We start from the raw sequence: 18142 nt of genomic DNA on the forward strand, positions 1-18142 counted from the left end.
GAGATCCCGGGCTAATGATTTCCTCAAATGTTTTGTGGCTGGAATTCACCCTGGGAGCTGAGGGTGCTCCGTGGGGTCACGGATTTGGGGCAGAGCTCAGAGTCACTTCAGGAGCGTGCAGAGCACAGCCAGGGACATTTTGGGGGTCCCAACACCTCCTCCCTCGGCTGGCGGGGACGGGCAGCCTCCCCCAGTGCTCCCCACTCACCTCCCTCAAAAGGCTCCCCCCACCCCAGCCCAAGAACAGAAAGGAAAAGGAAAAAAAGCAAAGGATAACCCCAGAATGAAACAAAAGACACAGAACCCCTGAAATTCCAGGCGTTTCAAGGCCTCTTTGAGTTCACTGTGTTTGTTGGCTGTTTTTTGGTATGTTAATATATATGTGTATATATATATCTATGTATAGATATATTTCTCTACATATGTGATTTTAACAGCTCCTCAGATGGACTTCCAGCAAATGCTGCTTCTCACAGGGAGCGTGTCCCATCCCATCCTCCCCTTCCCCCTTCAACCCACTGCCACCCTCTGAAAAGGAAGAGTTCAGCACCTGGTGCCTTGGAGACTGGGTCCTGACATACCCAAATTAAACAAAAAAACCCAAACCAAACCAAACCAAACCAACCAAACAAAAAATACTCCTCCCTTCCCATAACCATGGCAAAAAAAAAAAAAAAAAAAAATTCCCACCCCCTGCCCTTGGAGAACGTCCCCCAGTAAGTGATGGAGAGGCAGCGCCAGCGTCCTTTCTCCTGTCCTTGGAGCGGGGAGAAGTTCCAAGAACCCCTCCCACCCCTGGGTGGGCGAATATCTGCTACACCAGCCACCCACCACGTCCCTCCTTCCCAGAGAAAACCTCTGGACACCCACCAGCCTGAGGACATCCCCGCTGCCACGCCGGGCACCGAAACGCGCGTCCGCCCCCAAGGTCCGCCTCGCTCTGGAGAAGCCGGGTAACCGCTATCGATTTAAAAACGAGTCGACATTGTACAAGTCCGTGTTCTGTAAAACGGAACAGGACCCCCTCGTCCCACCCCGATGGCCCCGGCGTTACTCGGGCTCGCTGCTGTTGGTGGCCTTGTCCCACTCCAGGCTCTCCTCGCTCCGCGCCGGCGACCCCGCGGCCGGCCGAGCGCGGAGCCCCTGGAAGCGGCGGCACTCGGGGCACACGCGGATGTGGGTGCAGCCCCGGGCCACCAGGGCTGCCTCTTGTGCCAGTCTTTGCGCCAGGGGGTCTGGCTCGCCCCCGCTGCACAGCTTGCCGTTGCTGAGCGTGGTGGTGCTGCGGGCTCGGCGCTCCTCGGGCGCGGCGGGGCGAGTCCGTACCACCCCCCCTCGCCTCCGACGGGGGTGGAAACTGTCCTTGCACAGGATGATGTTGCGCAGCTCCGTCACCATCTCTTGGCACACCGACACCTGCGGGGGGGAACGGAGCCCTCCTGCTCACCTGAGCGAGCTCCGAGCCCCTCAGGGGATCGGGGGTGATGAGGGCTTGGAGCGACCTGGGATAGTGGGAAGGGTCCCTGACCATGGCAGGGGTGGCACTGGATGAGCTTTAAGGTCCCTTCCAACCCAGGCCATTTTAAGATTCCATGATATGATTCTGACACCAAATTTTTCTGGGCTCAGTGCTGCTGGTTTTCAACATCAATGCTCAGACATCTACACTTGATTTAACTCAGCTCTGCCTCTCATCAGAGACCCCCCTGTGTTCTTCATGCCCGGACCAGCACGAGATCCAAACATGCTGCAGGTACAAATCCCACCTCCAGGAAAGGCACCTGGATGCTGTACACATCTTTGATCCCTTTGGAGCATCTCTACAGCCTCGCTCTGAGTAGGAGCGCACAAGAAGCTCGTGGATTTTAGACCCTGCCCAAAGAGCCAAGCCTGTTCCTGTGTTTGAGGCGTCCTGGCTGGGATTGCTCCTCAGCCTGGGTGCGTGACTTACTCTAGTACACCCCACAGACAGCAATGAACGCACCCTGTCCCCTCAGGACACTCCCAGGTCCTACCTCTGACTGCTCAGAGTGTCGAAGACTCCACAAAAATTCCAGCATTGCCATAAAAATTGCTACGATTAAGCCACAGATGAGCACCACGAAGATTCCGCCAATGTTCTCCATTCCCAAGCCTAAAATAAAGCAGGAGAGACGCTCTGGAGAGGCAGACACACCATAAATCTCAAGTATCACTGCACAGAACCCCCGGGTTTTGCTGTTTTGTCGGCATTGTGGATGCCCAGCAGCGACCAAAATCACCGAGCCAGCAGCGTCCTATTAATAGCTCCCTGCATGACTCAGATGGCCCAAGTGAGTGACTTGCAATAACTGCAGGATCGAAGATGCCTTCTCAGAAATGATGATTTTGCAGGTAAACAGCCAGAACGTTGGAGGGGAGCACAAAGCAATTTGTGGGCAAACCGAAAACAGGAGGGGAAAAACATGGGATCAATGGGGCACATTAATCCCTGCAAATTATTCACCGAGCTCCAGTGGCTTTGAACTCAGGAAGGAAGAGGAGCAAGGCTGTTAAAGGAGCAGAGGTAAAGGAGACAGGGAAGGGCTTTAAAGGAAGCTGGGAGCAGGAAAACTCCTTTGACTACATCACAAAGTGCTGCAGGAAAATGATTCCGGCTGCTCGGACCGCAGTGGGAAAGGAGAGGCTCTGAACAAGAGCAGGATTCTGTGTCACACTGCAGGGTGACACAGTGGGGTCCCTGCCACCCATGGGTACCTGTTTGTGGTACTGGCCCATGAGGAGGAAACAGCCCCTTGCATGGACAACTCATCCCACCTTGCTTGGACAACTCTGGGATGACAGCCATGCTTACCCAGCCTGCATTCCAGAAGGTTCACCAGCTGAAGGAAAATCCATCCCTTAAAAACCTGAGCTTTCCGTGTGCTGAGGCCATCACTTCACTTGCCACTTAAGCCCTGGTCCCCAAAACTGTGCCTCCATCTGCCTGTGAGTTGAGCCCACCCCAACTTTTGATGTCCTGGGATATGGTTCCTCTCTCCTGTGCTTGGTTTGGGTCCCTGATTGGACTGATCACTAAAAGACACGTGCCCTGCCCTGGGTTGGCTGTGCGAGGCCATTACTCAACAAGAACATCTATAAAAATCTTCCTCTCCCTCCTGCAGCATTAAATCAAAGTGTAAGAATCAATGATTTATTGACTTGATCTCGGCGTGGCTTTTAGACATAAAACCTCACCAAAATCCTTGTAAATCGCTGACCTCTTTTGTTCTGAAACTTAGCAGGTCACATTTCTGCCTCCTCCTCCGTCATTCTTTTGGCACCACCCCCAGAACAACGCAGGGAGTCTGTAAATCAGAGACTTTTGCAGAGGTGCTTCCATAGCAATGGCAAGGCAGGAAAACCAGCCTGGAATCACAATCCAGACCCAAAGGTAAAGGCCACCCAGTGCCCCCAGCAGCTCACGATTTAGGGTTTGTACCTCTCTCCACATCCTCCTGTCATTCTGTCTGGGTGCCACCTCAGGCACCCAAGCTCACTGAGAGGTATTTCCTTTCTCCATAGAGCTACAGCCATCCTCATCTCCCAAACTGAGGGAATAAACCACGGCATAGGGAACAAACCAGCAGAAAAAACTTGCCCGGGATCACAGATTGTGCTGGGTAGTGCCAGAAACAGCTCAGCTTCCCCCTTCCAAAGCCATCTCAAAGCAGCCCCCAGCCTAGATTCCACCTTACACTTGCTTTTGGCACAGTCCATGGAGAAAAACTAACCCAATCCTTCCCCTTCAAAAGTAACTCCATTAACAGCAGTGACCTGATGTCTTACACCTTCAGCCTGGAGATAAATAACTGGGGTCTGCAGAGCAGCACTGCCCAAAAACGAGCATCACCTCCCAGCCCGGTGTGGTCCCAGCAGGAGCTGCACAGACACACGCACCCCTACACCTGCTGCGAGGTCAAAACCCCCAAAGAGCTTCCCCACACCTGGCCTGGCTCTTCTCTCTGCTCTCACAAAGGTCACAAGGCTGTGCTTTTAACTGGGGGGCCTGCTGGCCTCGCAGAAAACACTTGCTGAGGAAAGGGCGGCTGCCAAAGCTAAAAAATACAGCGACTGTGTTAAGCTGGCAACTGCTCTCACGCTGGGACATCAGCCTAATGCGGTGGCTTTTATGGCAATTTGCATAGCATTACCCAAAAGAATTTGCTCCTCAGTTTACAGATGTACTAATAAAGTCCTCGTGTCCCTTCCCCTGGCTGTTTAAAAGACGCTTTCACTTGGAGCCATTAACCAGCGGGCCTGTGGTGGAGATCCATCTCCCTTCAAGGAACCCAGGATTTTGGTCTGATCCCTTCAGCCATCCATTTTCCCAGACATTCATTAGAAGCTAATTTACCCTCCATATGCCTCCAATATTTGTCATTTGGTTGTTCCCGCTATCTCTGCCCCAGGCAAAAACACACAGCGTGAGGCACAGCGGAGCTGTTTGGCTTTCTCCTTGAATTGTGAAGGAAGGAATCTCAGGTCAGGAGAAGGGGAAAAAGCGAGTGCCAGGCAGAAAACCTGGCAGGCATGCAGCTGGGTGCTCATCCTGGCACCTCTGGCCAGGGTGTTTCTGTGCCTGATCCCTTGGGAGTGCAGGGCTCACCTTTGGCTCTGTGGTCCTCCTCTTTGGGGCATTTCCCTCCTTCCCACCACTTGCGCTTCAGGATTTCCAGGCGGTTGTTCTCCTGCAGCTGGAGGATGGCCAGGTCAAACTCGTCGCGGAACACGGAGCCTGCAACGCCGAGAGGGACGTGGTAGGGCCCCGCCTTCCTCCCCAGCATCATCATCATCATCATCATCACCCTCGCCACTCGCCCCACCCCAGCGTGCCCAGCTACCACAGCTCCTCTCTGGGTGGTTTGGAGGGGCTGTCAGTCCATGCAAGCCATGGAAAGCTGCAGCCACCCCGCTGGGAATGTCACCTGGCTCATGTCACTTGCAGAAGGTGACTTCACCTGGCCACCAGGAGCCACACAGGCCACTGGAGCAGGTCCATGACAAGGGGAGCTTTGGTTTTTGGATGAGCAGTTCAGCATCCTGCTCCTGCAGACCATGGAAGGTCCCTCTTTTGTCATTCCACCTCCAATTCAACCTCGTTCTAACGCTCCTTGCCTCAAACTGGCCACGGAATAGAAATCCTGAGTTGGAAGGAGCCCAAGGATCATGGAAGCCAAAATGTCTGTGTTGGAGGAGCTCAGTCCTGTGCTGGGCACGGAGCTCTGCTGCAGTCCCAGTGTCTGCTACCAGAGATCCTTGTCTGGTACAAGAAATCCTTGTCTGCCACCAGAGATCCCGAGGAAAGGCCATGGGAAAGACTCTGCTTCTCCCAGTAACTCTGCACTATTGTCCCAGCCAGCAGCTTTCTGCTCCTCTTATCTGCTAAGGTTTCACTGTTTAACAAGACAATGTCAGAACAAATTTAGCCCTGAAGGTAGGGATTTGTACTCACTTTGATCAGGTTGCTGTGACTTTACAAGCTTACCCGTGTTCCCTAAACTAGAGAGGCTGTTTGTGTGACGGGGGCTTTATGTAATCCACCTCAACTTTGTGTCGCTAAATGCCAGGGCTTAAAGGTCAGGACAAGGCTCCCAGGCTGTCCAAAAGATCAGCTCGTTGGGAATAACAATGACTAACCCCTCATTTAGTGGTGATGTTCTCTTGTGAGCTCATGCATTTGAAAGAGAAAACCCTTGCATTTGTTAAACCTGATGATGAGCCCCTGAATCGCCCGACTCTCTGGCCTGCAGTTTCAAGAACCACCAGCTGTTAAGACATTCCTGCTAAAAACTACCAGAGTTGCCACAGCGTTACTTTGACATCACTGCTGGGATTAAAACGAGGAGCACAGAACGATGCACAGACACTGGTTGGGGAAGGAAACAGCAGAGAGCAGGTATGCAGAAAACAAGCAGCAATTCTGAGACATCTTTCACACCAATCATCGAAAGAGCCGCCGTCGCGTCTCACATGGCTCTGGACCAGAGCAGGGCCTCGCACATCTGGCTCTGGACCAGAGCAGGGTCTCACATCTGGCTCTGACCACGGGCAAGGAATAAAAACGACCCTGAGCAGAGCTGTGAGATGCAACGTTGGCTTTTAGAGCCGGCGCAGCCTTTGGAACGCTCCGGTCCTCTGCCGACAGCTGAGAAGGACTAGAATTGTTCTTCACTGCCTACCGACGGGCATGCCAATCCCGTAGCCCTTGGTGTCCAGAAGGCCCCCGACCTGCGTGAGGTTGCAATTGCGCTGCCGATAATACTCGTTCATGGTGGACTCCAGCAGGAAGGCGTAGTTGGAGTTCAGCACGCGCGCGATCCCTTCCTCCGTGCTCTTCACGAAGACGCTGGGCTGCTTGGAGTACATGTAATTCCACATCCGCTGGTACGTCTGGTAGCGGGAGTTCTGCGGGCAGGAGAGAGGCAGCCACAGCTCAGGGAGGAGATTTGGGGGTCAGTTAGAGCCCGAAAGTTAAACACCCCCCAAGTCAGGTGCCGCTGTGGGAAGGCCACGACGGAGAAAGGAAGCAAATCAGATTTCGGATTCAGGAAGGGTTTTGATGCCTCATCAAAGAGGCCCAAATATTTTGGGAGTTTGTTGGAAAAGGCTGGGCATGAAACGCCCCAATTCCAACAGGGTCTGGCAAAACTCTTTGTGTAAATTCAATTTTAGGAAAAAAATCAGCAACCATGTATCAAAAACTCCCAAAAAAAGCCAGAAGAAACAGCTCCTGCTTGGTTGATTGAAACCTCTGGGTGCTCCCTGTAGGGCTCACGCTGTACTGACCATCCCTCAAACATTGTCCCAACAGTTCAGTGTCAGAGCCAGACTCTGGCACCCCAAGGAGGGCACTGAGGGCTGGGGGCAGCACAAAAGCTCTCTGGAGATTGCTGCTCACAAATTTTATTCAAAAAATTACCCAGATTTGGTTCACTCCCCTCTGAGGCAAGTTAAAGTGCTTGCTGGAAAGAACTGGGGTGGGTTTTTTTGTCATTGATTACAATAAACTAAAACTCAGCCAGCCGCAAATCCTCAGGGTTTGCTGCTGGCTGAACCACCTCAGTCCAATGAAAAGCAAGCTGAGAATGATTAATCTCTCTTGCCTGTGCTGAGCAGAGAGTGAAACCTGCTCGCACCAGGGGCGAATATAAACGCACCCTGCTCTGCACGAGGATTTTTACACTGTCAAGGGCTCGTTTTCTGTGGCTGGTGAGCGATGCTGGAGAGCCTCGGGGAATCTGCTGCTGACCCAATTCCTGTCCTCATCTGCCCAGCTCTGTCCTCTGGGTGCAGCCACTTGGGCAGGAGACAGATGAGCAGGGGAGGGGAGTTGGATCCTGATTCGCTGCATTTTTAAACCTCAAACCGTGTGTCGGGGTCAGGGGAAGCACTGCCAGGACAAGGTGCCTCAGGCGGGGACAAACATTCCTCCATGCACCCAGGAAAGGAGGGGAGATGGAGGCAGTTATCCATCACTGCTTTAACTCCCCCATCCCTACACTGGAGGCAAATGGATCCCCATGCAGCTTAAAGCACCCCAAATGGGACAAACCCCTCTTTTCCTAATTTCCTCTCTGATTTCCTCACTGCCAGGGAGTGCAGAGACGCAGTCAGGGGTTTAAACGTGAAAGCTTTTCTCGAGTGAGCCCCTCGTATACAACCACCTCACTCACTTAGGCTCTGCTCAGCTCATTTGAGATGTAAAGTTTGGCTTAAAAGTAGCTCTTTTCCATACCCCTGAAGAGCATAAAGTTGGGCTGAAAAGCTCGGGCTGACTCCAGAGATTTCCCAGCCTTCTGAATTCAGTTCAGACTCAGAGTGAGGGGAAAGAGTGAGAACAAGCTTTCTCTCCTTTTGGAATTTCAACAAGTAATAAATAAATTTAAAAATCCTCAAGCAGTTCTTTGTGTGTTCAGAGCGCTGCAGAAAAGATTCACTCATTTATTTCCCTTTGGAGCAGAGCAGGGAAGATAAAAATTAAACCGGGCTAAATGGCCCACATAACTCTGCATACACTTGACTTATTTCAGTGCCACTGACCTCACACAGGCGCCAGCACTTTGACTTCTGCGAGCCTGCCTGGGCTGTGCAAACGTTTCTTTGCTTATCCCACCCGAAAGACTCTCAAATAAAGGCTAAGATCATGCAAATACCTATGAAAATTTGACTTCCTGGTCAAATTCCCTTCTGTGTCCTTTACCACGCCTCTCCCACCGTTCATCCCGTCATCCCCACCCCGAGCAGGGATCTCTCCAGAGGTCCCCTCCGTGCCAGCAACCAGAGCGACACGGGCACAGCGGGCTGAGGGGACACCCAAACCTGTCTGAGGGGTCCCTGTGCACCCCCTGCCCCCCAGGCAGCCAGAGGACGGGGTTTACTTGGAAGAAGGTCATGCTGGAGCCGCCGTGGATGGTGCCATACTCGATGGTTGTCTGGTCAGCGAGGTCATCCACGGACTCGATGGGCACGTCCATGCGCTGGACGGTCAGGAACGCTGCCAGGTTGGCCGTGTAGGAGGAGATGATGATCAAGGTGAACGCCCACCTAGGGAGAGGGAAGAGGAGATGCGGTTTCCCTCAGGAAATCTGCTCTCCATCCCCACCCTTTGCCTCTCAGAATCACCGAGGCTGCAAAATCCTTCCAAAAGCATCAATCCCACCCCGTCACCCAGACAAGTGAGTGCCACATCCAGCCATCCTTGAACACCTCCACCACCTCCCTGGGCAGCCCCTCCCAACGTCCCACAACCCTCCCCACGAAGAAATCCCTCCTCCCCATCCGTTTCTGCCCAGAGAAAACCTTTCCAGAAAGGAAGGGCCGCCCTCCTTACCAGACTCCGCTGACGCAGCGCGTGGACAGCGCCTGGGGGGCGATGGTGGAGCCCTGCTGCATGAACCCCCCCACCGGGAACCACAGCGAGTTCCCCAGGGAGTACTGGTTCACCAGGAGGTTGCATCGACCTTGGGAGCAGGGGTGGGGGCTGTACCACTCGTACGGAGTCAGCCTGAAAGGACACGAGAACGGGGGGAGCTCAGGGAATGCGCTGGGAAGTGGGACACTTTAAAAAACGACAAAAAGGGGAGGAAAGCTGTGAAGCTCCAGCTCTCCTGGAGGCAGAGTTTTCTGAGGAGGAAATGCTTTGCTGTCAGTTGATGCCCAGGGCTCGGAGCTGTGTGAAACGTTTGCTCTAAGACTCAGGAGCCAGAGGCTTTCTCGTAAAGATGTGCAAAAAAACTTTGAGAGGCTCCGCTCTGGGCAGCTCTGCGTGCGTCCTGCAGCCCTGCGTGCGGATTCACACCGCAGCAGGAACTCCAGATATGCAAGGACTTGATGGGAAGTAGGAATCAAACATCTTTGGCTGTGCTCCCCGCCGGAGCACGAGCGCTGATGGGGAGTTCAAAAGCGAAGCGTGTGAGCCCTGACTGCATTGAACCATCAAGAAAAACGGCGCTGGTGCAAAGGGTTGCTCTGAGAAGGTCTGAGGTGGAGTTGGAAGCTGAGTGCTGCCGTTTCAAAGCATCTCATTCTTCAGGGACAGGGGAGAGGCGGGAATGGGAAATATCTGACAGCCTGTCACTGCTGTGACTGCACCTCGCTCTCTTCTCTTTTGCTGTTTCCAGTCCCCAGTTCCCTGGTTGCTAAGTCTGCTAATTCACGTGCTGCACTTCATCGTACTGCTCTAGCTAAGAAAGCTGGGGCCTGCGAGGGTCATTTTGGGGCTGCTGCCAGAACAGCTGCAGGGCTGTGCCAGCTCACATCGCATTTAGCCAGAATGGGGGGGTCATTTTTGTCCCTGCATCTCCTCTCTCACTGTGGTGCCAGGGAGGAGGAGGCATTTCCTGCAGACACTCCATGGTGGATCAAGCACCGGCAGCAAACACCGGTGCTTGGGGGAGTCTGCAGCTCACAGGGTCAAAAGCTCCTTCCTGCTGAGCAAGGCAGGGAGCAGCAGCCAAAACTCCCTCTCCAGCGGGGAGCTGGGTCAAGGCACCTTTTTGGGGGGTCACATTTAAAACACAGGGAAGGAGCTAAAGAGGCACCAGCTCTGCATAATTCAGTGGTTTCTCCAGACCTGCGTTTCTGAGGCTGTTACAGCACTCGAAGAACCCATTAAAGCCCTGTCAGGATGACAACTTGAGCCACGCCGAGGGAGCGAGCGACAGCGCAGTTCCAATTTGTGTAACGAGAATCGGGCAGCAAGGGGGGTCCCAAAAGGGCCATCGAGCCCTGAGCAGCCCCTGGCACGCCGTGCCAGGACACAGCCCCACTCTGCCTGCCACAGCCCCTCCACAGGGATGGCGGGAGGGCAGGGAGAGCAGCGCTGGAGCCTGGGCCTCGACGGGGCCGTGCTGCAGGAGAGCACTCAGCGAGGTATTTTAAGACTGATTTAAATTAGTCATGGGGGAAAGGAGCTGAGAGGTGCCAAGCGAGGCTCTGCACATCAGCTGCTCCGAGATATTCATGAGCTTTCCTTTCCTCCACAAACTGGGTTGCACAGGGCCAGGGGAGCCGCGCGTCACTCGTGGAATTTGTGCTGACACCTCGGAATGGATCCGTGGGTCCTTAACAACCTCCACCCTCCCTGCATGGGACAAGGGGTAAAAAAAAAAATAAAAATCTGCAGGGAGCATTGAAACAGCACCAAAACCTTCTCCAAAAACCTCCTCCCACCCGAATCTGGGCACCACTGCAACCAAACACATCCTGAACGAGCGTGACGGCCATCCCAGCGCGGGGACACGGGGACAAACCTCAGTCCCCAGCTGGCAGAGGCCAGCCCATCGCGGTGACCTGGGGGGGCAGAGGATGTCCCCGTGCCCCCTCTCCGCGGCTCTGCCGGTGACACTAGGTGGCACCGCGAGGATGGGAAAGGCGCCGCGACATTACCGAGCCACCAGGAAGAGGACGCAGCTGACAGCCAGGTAGGCGAGCAGCATGAAGAGCCAGACGCCGGGAGAAAAAGGATCCAGGAAGGAGAAGTAGCCGGGTCTGCGGCCCTGGGGATGGAGAAGCAAAGGAGGAGTTGGAGCTGGTTGGGTTTTGGAGAGGTGAAAATGGTCCTGGGAAGGGCGCCAGGGAACGCAGCTGCCACGGCGGCGCCGCGGCAGGGAAACGGTTAAATGGGAGAAGGGGGAGAAATGGGGAAAAAGGGGGTAAAAAAATGGGAGAAGGGGAAGGAGTAGGGAAAAGAGGAGAAATGGGAGAAAGGGAAATAGATGGGAGAAGGGGGAGAAGTAGGGAAAAGGGAGTAAAAATGGGAGAAAGGGAAATTAAAGGGAGAATGGGGAGAAGCGGGGGAAAGGGGGCAAATGGGAGAAAGGGGACGAATGGGGCAAAGAGGATAAAAAGGGGAGAAGGGAAATAAATGAGAGAAATAGAAATAAAAAGGAGAAAGGGGCAGACTGGGAGAAAGAGGAATAAATGGGAGAAAAGGGGATGAATGGGGCAAAGGGGATAAAAACAGGAGAAGAGAAATAAATGAGAGAAATAGGAATAAAAATGAGGAGGGGATAAATGGGAGAAAGAGGAATAAATGGGCGAAGGGGGATAAACCAGGCTTTGGAACAGCCTCGCAGGGCAAACAAGCAACCCCACAAATGACTGAGTCCTGCAGCGTCTCCCCACTGGATTCATCCCCTGAATCTGTTTTTCTTCCCATTTTTTGTTCCTCCAGGCAAAGAAAGAGGTGAATTGAGAGAAGAATGAGGCAATCACAGCGTTCTGCACCCTCCTGGCAGGGTTTGCTGCACCCCCTGAGAGGGGTCCCCCCAATCCTTGAAATGTATTTGTGAAGAAAAAAAAAAAAAAAAAGCTTTCAAAACTTTTCTCTCTCTGGCCTTGAAATGTTTCTTCTTTTACAATAACCCCCAATAAAATTATTACTTTTATCTCAGGGAACAGGGTATTTTTACCTCCAGGATGCGTCAGAATTTCCTGTTTTTTTCCTCAGCAAACCACCTTTCCTTGGAAAAAAATAAGGCTCCACTGCTAGAAAAAAACAGGTTGGTCTTCTCCCAGAGCATTTTAAACTTCCACAAGGATGCTGCCACCACCAGCAAATTGTCAAACATCACGAAATTTGTGCAAAGGGGGAGATCATTTTTTTTGGAGAAGTTTCTCAAAAGCCAAACACCTCCCATTTTAAGTGGATTTCTCCTGTCACCACCAGCTCTGTGGCAGCAGCTCCACTGAAAGGAAGGAGCAGCTCAAGCATATCCACAGGGACAAGGGACACGATCCCACAGCTCACAGAACCCTGCATTTTCTGTCCCAAACCACAAATCCACTTCCTGGCATCCCTAAAACAGCTCCACAGCTTCCCCAAGCACCTGTAACTGGGAAGCTTCCCACGAGTCAGAGCTTTGATTTTTTTTTTTCTTTTTTTCCTTCCCCAGACTTAGCCCAGCATTTTAAATTCCATTTCCATCCAAACCTCGCTGTTTTACTACTGAATGTTATGCAAAACCCGAATTTCACAAGGTCTCAGCAGTCCTCCCGGAGACTTGGGAGTTGTTGCTAGAAAAGGCAACAGTTGTTGCACAAAAACCTTCCCCTGCTAAAAATATCCAGAAGCCTGTGAAATCCTCAGCTCCAGTCACCATCTGGGAAACCTGTAAGGTGTCAGGAACCTTCCCCAGCAAACCCTGCATGAAGGAAAAAAACCCAGCACACCACAACAACCTGTCCCTGTATCCTTCAGGACAAGATTTGGGGATCTCCACCGTCCCTGCCGGTGGTGGTGGGGGGGTTGGAACTAAAGGGTTCTTGAGGTCTCTTCCAAGCCAAACCATTCTGCGATGAGCATTTTTGGAGAATCTGGCTCGTGAAGGCTTTCAGCGAATGGATGAGTTGAGGAGCAGTGGTTCAGCATCCATTCTCAGATTAAGTCAACTCTCAAGGAAAAGTTCAGGTTCTCAGATTAATTTTAAGTCAGTTCCCAAGGAAAAGTTCAGATTCTCCTGGGTTTAATTCCAGAGTCTCTCTTTAAGGCAATGCCTCTCTTCTGTTCCAGGTTATCTCCCATAAACAGGTGAGCTACAAACACTGCAGACACCACATTCCTCGTGTCCTTTCCCAATTTCTTGGTCAGTTGCTGCCGTGATTCTGGTTTCCCAAGCCAGATGGGGCTCCCAGCATCCCCAGGACCCCCCACTTCCAGGAGAACCCTTCGCTCGCCGTGCTGGAGCTCCTCTCCCAAAGCCAGGGAGGCCAGAGCATCTCCCAGCCCTGCAGGTGCCCTCCGCCCTTCCCACTGACCCCATCCAGGGGATCCACGCCAAGGGTGGCACTGCCCAAGGGTGGCACTGCCAAAGCTCTCCGCTCACGGCTCTCCTGGATGCCCCTCATCCCTGGCTCCTCGGCAGCTGAACTGGCTCAGTAACTCCTCACTCCTCCAGGCGTTTGCACGCTCAAGGATGAAATGAGGCCGTGGGGAAGCAGCGGGGTGTGAAGGGCGCAGGCTGCCGAGCAAGCTGGAGCTCCTGGAGCACATCACCCCGGGCAGGGCAGGGCAGGGAATGATGCTCCCTGGCATCCCAGAGCTGGCAGGGAGCTCACAGGCCCTGGCAGAGCCTGGGCTGAGCCTTCCCCTGCGAGGCGCTCCCGTGACAAAGTCCCTTTCTGCAATTAAGGCCTTGATGTCTTCTTTATATTTCTGGGGCAGTTTGTCAATAAATTACTCTCATTAAGGAAATTGCGTTGGAAGCTTTAAGTCTCCAGCTTGGCAATGAATCTCTCCTGTGACTTTACAGTTGTAGTAGTTCTGGTTCTTTTCAGCTCCAGTCATTTCCAGGCTGCTGGGACATATTCTTTTCATTCACAGTTGTGGGTAAGAATAAAGATATTCTGTTCCCACGGAGGGCACAAACTCTCTCTTATCTGTCTGTTTTGAAGATGGGAATGACAATATCTGGAGTCTGTCAGATATTTTTAGACGGTCCCAATAGAGCTTTGTTAATTGGAAGAGCTATTTTTCCTGGAATAGATATGTTCAAAATGTCCAATAATTGATGAAGGCCTCCTGCAAATCCTCAGATGGAAGTGGGAGAGATTAATTTACCCTCCTCCTAAGTTGTTCTTGGAAATCTTCATTTGTTCAGCCAGTGAGCAGCAGTTTTCTGGGAAGAATCTGGTGACTGAAGAGCTCGGACAAGGGGGACATTTGGGCAGCAGAGGACAGCCCTGGATTTGTTGTTTTCAGCACTCCCTGCCATGCACACACAGAATCTGGAGGGACACCTGCCAGTCCCATTTCTCACAAGTGTTTTCCCTAAGAAAGGAGGGCAGAGAAATCCCTTCTGCCTCTGGAAGTCAGGGGGAAAGCAGGAAAACTCAGCCTGGAGAGGCAGAAACGTCGGTGTGTGCTCGGTACAACTGCAGGGCATGTCCCAGGATAACCACATCTGATCCAGGGGCAGATCCAGATCCCTCCTTTTCCTCTGGAGTCCATAAAAGCCCAGCACGGGCTGCTCTGAACCTTGAGCCTGATTTAGTTCATAACCAGCAAATGCATCCCATGGTCCTGGGGCCAGCAGCTGCTCCCACCCTGCTCTGCTGGGGAGGGATTCTCGCTGTCAGGAGCGGGCTCAGCTCCTCTCAGCCCCTCTCAAGCCTCCTCTGGCTGGAATGAAGGAGCTTTTCCATCCATCCTTCCCATTTCGTGTCCTCTGCAGCAATCAAGTCGGAACACTTTAAGCCTCAGCTCACTTGTGCCCTCTCCCAACCTCCATTTCCTCATTTTGAAGGCAAGGACTTTCAGAGCTGAGGAGCCAGAATCACCTCTAGTCCCTCATTCCCTGTCAAGGAGGCAGGATGCGAGCAAAGATGTGTAAGACACAAACAATCCTGATTTAACCCTCCGTGCAGAAAGCACCCTGAGAACCTGATTCCAGCCCCCTGCCAAAGCCAGGGACTGCTCAGGGCTCCTCATCCACCTCCTGCCATCCCCACACTCCCCTGGCTGGGCAGAACGGGCACCTAAGAAAACCCAGCCGAGCCTCTCCTCTCAGCAGCCTGCGAGTTCGGGAAGCCTGTTAGAGCTCCCGTGTCAGAAATCCAGCCTTGATTGTATCACAAGCAGTGAAATTGAGAAAAATGACAGCCCTGGTTAAAGCTGCCATATTTGGTTATGTGTGATAAGAGGCACAGGATCTGTGGTGGCTGGGTTGGCGGCGTGGGGAGGAGAAAGGGGCGAGAAATCACTTGCCACTGGAGCTACATGGAAATTAAAATAAAATGTCATCGCATTCGGAGGAGCCCAGGGCGTGGAGACGACTCCTCGGTGAGGAAGAGGATCATTTGTGGTTATTTATTAGGCTCCATCTCATCCGAGCTGTGATTAACAGACGTCAGCTGCAATTTTTGACTTTGCAGAGGTGGTTTTTTGGGGTGGGGAGGAGAAAGCTGTGGGGCTGCTCTGCAAGCCACATCCTTAAAGGAGAACCAGAACCGTCAGGTTTAACAAATATTTACCAGGCTGAGAAGTTAAATTGCCACACAGCTCTCAGGAGCCCTCCTCGAGGTGAGCAGGAAAGGCCTGGAGGAAGAGGTGCCGAGGGTTGGAGAGGGAATGGGGGGGCTCTGAGAGTCCCTGTGGGGATCCCCCCTGTCCTGGCACCAGCCCTGGTTGCGCCTCCACCACTCCCCATGTCCCCAGTGCTGCCAACTGTGGGATGACCCCACCTGGGAGATGGCTCTGCACCCCTGCCTGGATCCCCGGGCAGCTCCTGCTCACATCCAAACCGGGTCCCTCAGGGAGCAGCTGAAACCCTGCTGAGAGCAGGGAGACATTCCCCAAACCCCCTGGAGTGTGGAATTACAGACCCTGCTCCGTTTGCTGAGTGCCTCAAGGGCAGGCTGGAGCAGGGCCGGGCTGTGCTCCTCTGGTGGCAGCAGATGCTCCCTGCCCTGAGGAGGTTCCACCCAAAGGAGAAGCGCCAGACAATCCTGCAGAGCTCCCCGAGGCAGCAGCAAACGCCTCTGACGGACAGAGCCTGTGCAAAGCCTGCACCAGCACCCCTGCCTCTCCTCTGGAGGGAGGAATGCTGCTCAAGGAATGCTGCTCAGGGAATTGCTGGATTGCGGTGCAGATCTGAGGTGGGACGTGCACAGAATGGTTTGGGTTGGGAGGGACCTTCAAGATCATCTCGTTCCAATTTTCACTGCCCCAGGTTGCCCCATCCAACCTGGCCTTGGATACTTCCAGGGATGAGGCAGCCACAGCTTCTCTGGAGAATCTATTCCAGGGGCTCCCCACATTCACAGGGAAGAATTTCTTCCTAATACAACACAGTATTTAACCACCAAATCTGATTTTAATCTTAGGAGACACTGGCAGAAAAAGATCCTGGCTCCACAAGGCAGCAGCTGATGTGAAAACCCAACCGTGCTGGGGAAGGGACAATTTCACCAATTCCATTTGACTCCCAGGAGCTGGAAGAGTCCCCTTTACCTACTTATTAATTTTTTAAATTTTTTTTTGTGATCAGTTAAATCACCGATCCTAAATTCTGCACGTACCAGAGAAAGCAGAATTTTAACCAGATTTTAATGACTTGTTTGCTCTTGGCAGGAGCCGCTCAGCGCAGAGATAGATGCGTGCATTTGTTTCTGTTCATCCCCAACGCTGCATCCTTGACAGCCTCCCTTAGCAGGGTGCAGAGGGGGCTGGGAGAGGCAGCTTGAATGAGATTTTTAAATTTTTTTTCCCCTTTTGGCTGCTATTGTTGGGCTGACAGAAACCAAGGCGCTGTCACTCACATCACACTCGACGCCCGTGCAGAGAGCGTTTCCAAAATGCACATTGGGAAGAGCGGGGCTGCAAAGGGAGCTGGCCTCCTGTGACACCGGGAATTTGGGAGGAACTGGGGGAAATCCGGCCTCTCCTGAGCTTCAGGGAGAAGGTAAAACAATGGAGGATTCAAATAAAAAAGGATTTGTGGGAATTTAAGACAAGTTTGGCTAAGCAAAGACGCGACGCCATGTACGATCTTGCGCACACAAATCCCTTGGGAGCATTCCCAGATGTTTTGACACTGAAAAAAAAAAATTGTCCCACTCCTGGAAGTGTCCAAGGCCAGGTTGGACAGGGGCTTGGAGCAACCTGGGATGGTGAAGGTGTCCCTGCCCAGGGCAGGGGGGGGAATGGGATGAACTTTGATGTCCTTTCAACCCAAACCATTCCAGGATCCTGCGATTCTACAACTGCTGAGAGCACTCCCTGGGATTCAGGAGCTTTCCTTGGGCTGCAGGGGCTGCTGCTCTCTGGGGTGAACAAATGAGGAGGGCTGAGAGCACAGGGGCAGAGGCCAGGCAGGGCTGTGAGCTCAGCAGGGACATTTCCCCTGGGCTCAGGAGAGCAGAGAAAAAGCAGGAATAGCTGATCTGCCCGTAGAGCACTCCCAGGAGGTGACAGCAAAGAAAACAATCCAGGATTCCTTCCCGACGTGATTCTCGGGTGGGAGAAGGCAGCAAGAGAGCAAAGCTGAGATCAGGAACGGCCCCAGCACCACAGATGTCCCAGCTCTGCCTCCCAGCCAGTCCTAACACTAAATCCAACTGGACGGTGACTCCAAGACAAGTTCCTGCAACCCACGCTCCAGCCAAGCCTGCCCTCAACACACCTCACCCAGTGGCCTTAAAGCCACTTCAAGCCACTCTAAAACCATCCTGCAGCCCCCACCATGCCCAAAAACCCATCATGTGCCCTGGGAGGAGTGGGGAGAGAAGCCCAAGGGCTGGGGGGGTTGAGTAGGAATGGAATTCACCAATCCTGGCACACAGCAGGGAGACGGAGGAAAGCAGGAAATAAAGGTCGAGCGCATTTGCGTTTAAATGGGAAACCAAAATATTTTTATGAGTGGTTCATTATTCTCCCTCTAACCAGGCAGGTTTGCATGCAAATAATGGAGGGACATAAATGGCTCTAAAATCAGGCTCTTACCATGTGAACTCGGTAGAGAATGCTAATTCCCAGAGTCATGAAGGGCTTGGAGAAATCAATCACCTTCTCCCGCTCCGCCGTGATCGTCAGCCCCGCCACGGCCAGATCGGCTTTCTAGGGAGGAGGGAAAAGGAAAAGGTCAGAATCCTGGGAAAGCAGCAAACCTGGGGCTGCACAGGG

General features: G+C 53.0%; 1 protein-coding gene across 1 annotated transcript in view; it reads right to left on the bottom strand.

Moving 5' to 3' along the window:
- Nucleotides 1-915: 915 nt before the first annotated feature.
- GRIK4 (glutamate ionotropic receptor kainate type subunit 4) overlaps nucleotides 916-18142 on the bottom strand; it is a 176709-nt gene continuing 159482 nt past the window's right edge. The window contains exons 13-20 of the mRNA XM_040085041.1: nucleotides 17963-18076; nucleotides 10909-11018; nucleotides 8852-9025; nucleotides 8400-8565; nucleotides 6201-6426; nucleotides 4628-4756; nucleotides 2016-2134; nucleotides 916-1416 (exon numbers count right to left, since the gene is read on the bottom strand). Coding sequence (XP_039940975.1) covers nucleotides 1051-1416; nucleotides 2016-2134; nucleotides 4628-4756; nucleotides 6201-6426; nucleotides 8400-8565; nucleotides 8852-9025; nucleotides 10909-11018; nucleotides 17963-18076 — 1404 coding nt within the window. The 3' untranslated portion in view covers nucleotides 916-1050. The remainder of the gene's footprint in view (nucleotides 1417-2015; nucleotides 2135-4627; nucleotides 4757-6200; nucleotides 6427-8399; nucleotides 8566-8851; nucleotides 9026-10908; nucleotides 11019-17962; nucleotides 18077-18142) is intronic.

This window comes from Hirundo rustica, chromosome 23, assembly GCF_015227805.2.
Source record: "Hirundo rustica isolate bHirRus1 chromosome 23, bHirRus1.pri.v3, whole genome shotgun sequence".
Classification (NCBI taxonomy): Eukaryota; Metazoa; Chordata; class Aves; order Passeriformes; family Hirundinidae; genus Hirundo; species Hirundo rustica.